Source organism: Lepisosteus oculatus, chromosome 6, assembly GCF_040954835.1.
Source record: "Lepisosteus oculatus isolate fLepOcu1 chromosome 6, fLepOcu1.hap2, whole genome shotgun sequence".
Lineage (NCBI taxonomy): Eukaryota > Metazoa > Chordata > Actinopteri > Semionotiformes > Lepisosteidae > Lepisosteus > Lepisosteus oculatus.
The window spans coordinates 3827404-3835891 of record NC_090701.1 but is presented as its reverse complement, the minus strand read 5'-3'; the positions used below and the strand labels follow the sequence as shown (position 1 = coordinate 3835891).

Here is an 8488-nt window from a genome sequence, read left to right as displayed (position 1 = left end):
TTCTAACTATTTTGTGCCTGCAGAACACATTAAAAACAAAGAAATACAGGGCCTGTTAAACATATGCGCGCAGGTTTTGTTCATATTGATTTCAGCAGCAGCAGCGCGTCGGTCTTTTTTGTGCGGTTTGAGAACTGTTTGGAATTAAATTATGGAAGGAACAACAGTTGGCAGGTAGAGGCTAACAGCTTTAAAAAGCAATTGTCTGGGCCTCTCACACAACCATTTTATAAACCCTATAAAACATTCATATACACAGCCAGAGCAGTAACTAGGAAAACAAATCACTGAATGCAAAACATTACGTTAAAAAACCTGAGCTTATTCAGTAAAGTGCACAGGGAGGAAAAATTACCCCAGTAGCACTTTGTCCAGAAATATGCTTCTTTTTGGATTTGAGTTTGTTCTTAAAAAAAAATCTCTAATTTTCCTCCAACAGGAAACTTTGTCCTGACATCAGGCTCTTTAACCACCTTGCGATATTGTCTCTACTGAGACTCTTTGTCCTCATGTTGAGGACTGGTTACTGATTTTTCATTGTAATGGCTTCCATCATTAAATATCACATTTTGTTGTTTTATGAATGCAATCTTAAAGATGCTTTTAGGATTGTGACTTCAGAATCCTACAGTTACTTACCTAGAGTTTCTTGGCTTTTCCCCTTAATTCTGTTCATGGCAGACTGCGTAACACTGTTTGGTGATGTCGTAAAGTGAATAAGTACTAAAGATATTGAATTGCTTTATCTTAGGGAATATTTAATCAGTTCTTCATTGGATCTATTAAATTAGCCATCCTACTTAAAATGTTCTCTTTCATTTGTTAAAGTGGATTACATGGTACCAGAATGGTAGGTTTTTCATATTAGGAAAGCCCCAAGATGTTTGAGGTATGCAACATGCAGCAGCCCTGTATCTGAATAAACTGGAATGGGTTTTAAATTCATTTTACATGTGAGAATCTGCCATTGAGATGATTAAAAAGTAGATACACAGTATACAAAAAACAGAAAATGGTAAACATTCTATCTGTCGAAACATGCAGTGCTCTTTACAGTTTGAAAATTATTCTTGATAATAAGCATGCAGGGTGCTGTGTGCTCATGTTCTGGGGTGGTATTTAATCTCCTCAGATAAGATCACTTTATTGGCCATAAACAATTTCTTGTATTAGGAATTTGTCTTTTCGCATACCCCAGCTTGCTTTTCATGAGACACATAGACAGGGAGAGAAGCTTGGGGTCAGAGCGCAGGGTCAGCCATTTATACGGTGCCCCTGGAGCAGTTGGGATGAAGGGCCTTGCTCAGGGGCCCAACGGAGTAGGATTCCTCTGCCAGCTGTGGGATTTGAACCAGCAACCTTCCAGCCACAGGCGCAGATCCTGAGCCACAGAGCCACCGCTCAGCTGTTTAATCATGTTTGCTTTATTTAAGTTATTGTGCTGCTGTGCATTATAACCATGATTATTGTCATTACAGCCAGGGATTGTCTCCTGCATACATTCATCTCTGGACTTACATTTAAAGAACCACACTCTAGTACTTGACAGTATACATCCTTGAGCTACAGAAAAATAAGCATTGTTATGTAATCTTCTTTCCTTTTCTTCAAACAGTCTGAGTAAATATAAGAGTTCAGATGTTTTGTGAATACTTGCTCAGGTGCTTTGTTTGGCATATGGAGTGGTACTCTAGAACTATAATTCACATGGTATGTGGCAATCTTTTAAGTTTTAGCCTAAAGGTTTGTTTTGTCATCTCAGCAGAGATTTGCAAATGCAGTCTACTAGAATACAGGTACAGTGTAAAAGCTCAGACACAAGTTTGTTTTGTGTTTTAGCAGTATATGAGAGAGTGATACATTAAGCACAAAAAAGCCAAACCACAAAGATGAAACACTGCTTCCTTATCCAGGCCCATAACATTAGGACTAACTGTACTTTGAACTCAGATTTTAGAATCATCATTGAGCTGTGTATTAAAGTCATCAATCATATTTTGACTATATTATAGTTTAATAAGCAAACCAATGGTAAGTTATCAGTGTGTCAATATAGTAAATAAGCTATGTTAAAGACAGAGATATCTGTATTGACTTTGTCATTTTATACTGAGCCCTTGAAGTTCATGCTTTAAAGGCATTTTTCTTTACATCCTTTTTTAAAAAATCTTTTTAGATTTTTTCTTTCTTTTAATTGTGGTGTTCCTCAAACCTTGTAAGCACATGCACAACATATGTCTGGCTGTAAAATCAAGGTAGAGAGTTACTGAAAACACTTTTGAGTTAACGCCTTTTGAGAAGCTTTGTGGAGTAACCTGCATAAAATGTTATAGTAGAACTTTTACTAACAGAAGATTTAATACGTTCTCACAGAATGTGCCATTCATATTTCAGGAATATTGTTTTTATTGAAGTCTTTTGTCTTTCACCTTACACATCTAATCTACACTGAGGAGTTCTTTCCTTACTTGAATGTTTCTTCATTTCACATATCCTCAGCAACCCTGAGTGTCAGAAGTTATAAAATTAGATGTGGTGTTGGTGATGTGGGTTTTATAATCAGTGATAAGCAGTGTTTATCTCATATCATATTGTGCTTTTCCTTTAATGTTAAACATTGCACCTCTTGCAGTTTCTATTAATAATAATGATATGGTTTTGGCCATTCCCATTGGGATAACTGTTTTGAGATCCATCTATACATCATCTATATATGACTGCAAAGTTGGTCTAAAAATGTGTGTTTAGTTGCTGTGATAACATTGGAGTAATGTAGTCATTCATTATTCTTTATCCTTAGGCAATAGTAGTTACTTTTCACAGTTTGTATCTCATTCTGGAAAAAAAAACAAGTTTAAAGAGTTTGAAGGAGGTTATGCAGTTTTCCTATAGTGGTGAGTTTTTAATGTTATAAACACAGTACAATGAAACTTTGTCTATTAATGTACAAAACATTTACTTTCTTTCTCAGGTTCAATCTGGAACATTAAAGGAATATTTCACATCAGAAGCACTGTAATATGATGAAATGGATAAGTCTGACTTCAATGTAAGTAGGGGGTCTCGGAAAATGCATGTTTTGCCTCATAGAATTTGGTTGAGGTGCTGTGTTTGACCATTGACATTTAACTTCTTTTCAGTTTGGTGCTGAGATCTCATTGGATGATTAACGAGTATGGCAGACAATACCAAAGCTGGCGAAGTTCTCAAGGAGTGAAACAAAAGTCTCTTCAGAATCTGAAGGAGTTCCCATGATCTTGTGAAGGACCTTGTTGTGGCTTTGTGCTGTTTCCACTTTTTATTCATTTTATAAACACAAAAGTACATATTTGTATGTTTTTCATAGCCGTGGGGTAGGACACTGGAATTGTGAGATTTTCTCTGTCTGAGGCAGGGTACAGAAAATCAAGCATCTAATTGTTTTTTGTTTTTTCAGAATATCTCTGGGACCCTCCTCTGTGTAGCATTAATTGTGGTTGAGCTCTTACATTTCATGGGCAACAGCCTTGTGGTTCCAATCATGTCGGGTTACATGACAAATGATATATCAAAAGGGCCGCTTGCTGTCTCAGTTTTACTTCAGTCTGGTTTATATCACCCTGTGAAAGAGGACTGAAAGACACAGTACATTTTGAACATTTTGAATTGGCTGCTGTTGTTGATTAACTGGAATAGAACCAGTGTATTTGTGACACGAACTGACAATGGAAAAGCTAAATTTACAGTTGTAAAGGGAGTGTTACTCTGGCAGCATAGAGTGAGTGGAAGACTATCCTGTGCGTGTTTACTTTCGAGGGAAGTAATCTTTTACGGGAATGTCTAGAAAAACAGTCTGCGAGAACCAGGTGTGTGTCAAAAACAGTCGCATGAAATTAAATCTCACTTGAGAGCATTATCCTCCATTTTCTTTGTGAAACTTTTCTGAAATGCTACAGAAAACTAAATGTTTGTTTTATTATCATACACACAACCAACTTGTAAGTGTCAGTTGTTCTAAGTCTCTTCTCTTGGACAGCAACCCCTACACTGCTGAGGTATAGGGGTACCCTCCTGTAACATGCTCACCTGAAGAGTCATTAATTGCTGACTCGTGGCAAGCTTCACGACACCTGATGAGAATCGCTGCCAAATGGAGAAGCACCTTTGTCTAGTTGGTGTTGCTGCATCCCTGCAAGTGTCCTGCAGGTTCCAGGAGGCTCATTTTTTCCCACAATGCCGAGGGAGCCTTGACTGTTTGATCCTGACCTGTCACGGGAAAGCCCTGCCAATTGTACACCGACACCCTATCCTGGTCACATCGGGCGTAATATCTCATTCAGAGGTCTCACGCTCCAGAATGCACTTTAGCAGATGGACACACTTGAAGACTAAATTCGGAAACCCAAATTGTGCTTGACACCGACCGAACTTGTTCTTCATCCTGCGCCTTTGTGAATCCAGGGATTTCCATGTGCTCAAGTGTACATTTTCTGTGCTGAAACCATATTTCAGTGATCCTTTTGTGGAGGAAACATCTCTATGGCTTGCTAATCTGCATATTGACCTGTGCCTTTCTGCTTCGTTTCTATGACGTTGGAAGAACAGGGGTCTTTTTGAGTTCAATGAAGTATCTCCTTAGAAACCTGAAAAGGTAAAAGAGACGGCATGTCTTGAGTTAGAATGCCATTTTCATTTTTAGATGCTCTTCCACATAGTTACCTCTTGTGTCTTCTAGCTATGATTCTAAAGAAGTCAACTGGATTGACTTTGTCAATGTCAAATGTTAAACCTTTGAGATTTGTGAACGGGCTGTTCTGTTTAGAAATGAAATGGTTTATTACTTTCACTCTGCCAGTGTAGGACATACTTTTAAGATCAGGAATATGTCTAGTTTTTCTTGTTGGACTGATTCCAGAGCAGAAAGATTGTTTTATAACATTGTGACCAAAACTGTACACAATATTGCAAATGAGATCTTACTACTTCATTATGCAATTTTAACCTAATATTCCTTGATTTAAAGGAATACACTTCTAACTATGCATCCTGATGTTTTTGTTTTGCTTTTTTGTTTCTATGCATTATCTAGAAAATAGAAATTATGTGTCAAAAAAAATAAGACATTTTCAAAAGGTTAAAGCTCAGTGTTTTCCAGTTTATACCTGTAAAACCTTTGTTTGCAAAGAGACCAATGTGGGAAGATTTTTTCATGCTGTGACTGTACCAGAGTTATCATCAGCAACAAAAAAGTTGCAAAGAAATTGAAGTGAACCCTTTTCAAGGTTTTGTCAAGATGTTTTCTAACTAATGCTGATACTAGTGGCTTCTGGCATTAGTGTAAATTGAGAAATGTTGCTGTGCTTTGTTGTAGATGCCACTGCATTAAGCAGTATTGCTTATTAGATTTAAAGCTTTCAACTTAAATTCAGACTGTATTGTAAATGTGCTGTGTACTTTCATTAAGACTTTTCATTTTAGTTAAGGTATTGTAGTGATTTCATTCTTTATTGCAGGAAAAATATCAGAGTAGCAATAATAGTTTTCAAATGAAATAAAACCTTGTTTTTCATGAAATTGTAATTTAGGTTGAGTCTCCTGAATATGTCAGTTTTGTTACTGGTTGCAAAATGGAGAGGAAAGCGAATTGGAATAGTCTATTATAAGAATTAGATTCTACCCCTTATGTCTCTGGTGTTCCTGTAATTGTCTTCATTTGCTCCTGATTAAACACAATCACTCAGCTTCAGTGGTTCTGTCATTTGCAAGGTACTTCACCATTTTGTATAACAGCCAAGTTTAAAAATATCCGTATTTTTAAAAATGTTATCAAGAATAAGGTACAAAAATGTCCCCAAATACCAGTGCTATTTGCACTGTAGAGTTTAGATTAAGCATTACATCTGTTTATCAAAAAAATGAAATGCATTTTCAGTATAATGTTCATAGGATCATTAAATTGTGCTGCTGCAAGATCAAGTTAAAATTGAGATTTGTAAAATAATTTTATCATTTTAACACACCTCCTCTGTCAATTAAGCATATCATGTAGTGTACTTCATGTAAATGTTGATTGTTTGCAATCAGAGTTGTTTCTCTCTGCTGTTGAAACAAGGTCTTATCCAATCACTGCTCAGACAGAACATATTATGTTGGCACTCTGTTTATTGTAGTAGCAGATCTTACCTTTCTGTAACTTAGACTACATAGGAGATGGCGAAAAAAGATGTCTGTGCATTAACTGAATTGAGGGCTCAGTGCTAGCTTACTGATTTGAAAAAAAAAACATTTGTTCATATTAAGAACACCTAATTTAATCTAATGAAAGAGACACAATATGCCAGTATGTGTATGAATCTAATGTATGCATTCCAGAAATGAAGTAAAGCTCTGTCACTCCCAAGTTGCTCCTCTCTTTGACTTCCAGCTTGTGCAGGGACTGCTGTCTGGAAGTGGTAATTTTAAGTTTAATTCTGACACCACTGATCCGGTCTGTCTGTGTGATCTTCGTACGCGGTTAAGGGTAGGGAGACAGCTTAAAGCAGAGCTTGTTTACAACAGGATGGAAGAAAACAGCTAGACACAAATGAGGGCTGACGGTTTCATGAAGCACAATTGGTTGATCACAGATTCAATGTGACTGCCCTGAACTGGGCGATGATCCGTACAGTATGCAAAATTCACTTTCTAGCTGGTCCATGCCCACCAGCCTTGTAGGAATCTTCCCAGAACCCTCTCAGCTACAGCTTTGAATGGAACCAGAACTGAACTAGGCATTGTTGTACCCAATTCCTTTTGACAACAATCACATTCTTTTAAAAACTTCATAGATTTTACTTGTCACCGGTTATAAATGAGTCCCCCCCCCCCCCGTAAAGTAAGCATTTTATGCGCAGACTCATTTTCTCTAAGAAAAGGGGGGAAAATTTCTGACATCACTGAAAATTTTATGTGTTAAAATGACAGCAGCATGAATTGGGGGCCTTTCTGTTTTGTATTCAGTGCTTGTTTTATTGCACTAGATTTACTTGGCACATGGCTCAGCATTAGCACCGTTATTTTAATACAGTTATGTTGGTTGGGAAGTCATGTCAAAAAGAATTTCCTTTTCCGTGCTGTAACTGAGTATGCTAATGTGGTGATTGTAACAATTGCCTAGTGTTTTCTAAAATTCTTGCACTGTACAAGATGGATGTTGTATCCGTCTTAGTTTACCTTCAAAACACATAATTTTGTGTGACTTTGCTGAATACTCACTCTAAAATTTGGAAATTTATAATAATCGAGACATCAGTTTGTTTTATGAAAACATTCTGTGCGTTTAACTTTCATTGCCGTTGAACAGATACAGTATATCACAGTAAAACCCTTACATTCTGCAAAGTAGAAATGTCAAACTGTCGTGCAGAACCCAGAATCAAGTGTGTTCTTTCTTTCCAGCAAAAATCCATGTTTAGCAGCAGAAATACCCCAATACCAACTCATAGCTCATAAACAAGATTAAAAATCTATTTTCAGCTCAATATTCTGGTCTTAAGTGTTAACTAATTTTTAAAACTGATGTTTAAGCATAATTAGTCATCTACCCCCTAACTACAGTATATAAATCTTCAGATAGTAAATGGATCTAAAAATGTGTCATTTTGAAAGACATAATACACACGCCAAAACCTCGAGGCTACCGCAGGGTATATTAAGGAATATTATATTTTCTTTTGGACATTGCAAAGTGTTTCTGTGTGGGTTAGTGAACAAAAAACTGAAATGCTGAATCTGAAATCTTAGTTATAATCAATGACTCCGTAGCAGAAGTAGAAAAAATAATCCAGAGAGGCAAAATTAAAAATTCTGAATTAATATTTTATAGTTGTTAATTTACTGTCAATGGAGTAATAATGGAGTTACAGAATAAGCTTTTCATACTGCTAAATACAAAGCACAGAATTCTCTGGAAAGTGTGAGCAATATATAAGGAAAATTGAATTTTACCTTAAGACATCTTTATTTTTCCAATAAATTATTATTATTGGTATTATTGTTACTATTAGCAAGGTGCTCAGGAAGGCACGTGGCATATCAGACTATGTTGGGTGTAGACTGAGAGTTAAAAATCTAGTTTATTACTTTGATGCTCTAATGAGTGAAACTTCTTTTTATAACTCCAAAGTGGGGTTCTGCTGTGAAGAGCTTGCTTTCCCAAGCCTTTGGAGTGAATAACTTCTATCACTGAGAGAGTGATAATTTGGGGTCCTTGTGAAAAGTCCATGTGCTGTGATCTCCATGGTGCTTTAATAGTTGTGAAGCATGTGTTGTAAATTGCTGTATGCAACACTTGGCATCTTTGATTTAGACAAAGTTTTAAGTTCCGGCATTGTCTTATGGTCACCCTGGGAAGTAAAATAATGCCAAAAGCCAATATCAGCCATCAAAACCATTGATAAAATCCCAGTGTTACAGTTCCTGTCTCGCTGTCTCCACTTTGGACAGATGTCCAAAAAAGAGACATTGATAA

The 8488-nt window shown here is 36.6% G+C and overlaps 1 protein-coding gene across 1 annotated transcript in view; it reads left to right on the top strand.

The window, feature by feature from the left end:
• The window catches only part of ofcc1 (orofacial cleft 1 candidate 1), a 106941-nt gene that overhangs the window by 1092 nt on the left and 97361 nt on the right, over positions 1-8488 (top strand). The window contains exon 2 of the mRNA XM_069190880.1: positions 2972-3049. Coding sequence (XP_069046981.1) covers positions 3029-3049 — 21 coding nt within the window. The 5' untranslated portion in view covers positions 2972-3028. The remainder of the gene's footprint in view (positions 1-2971; positions 3050-8488) is intronic.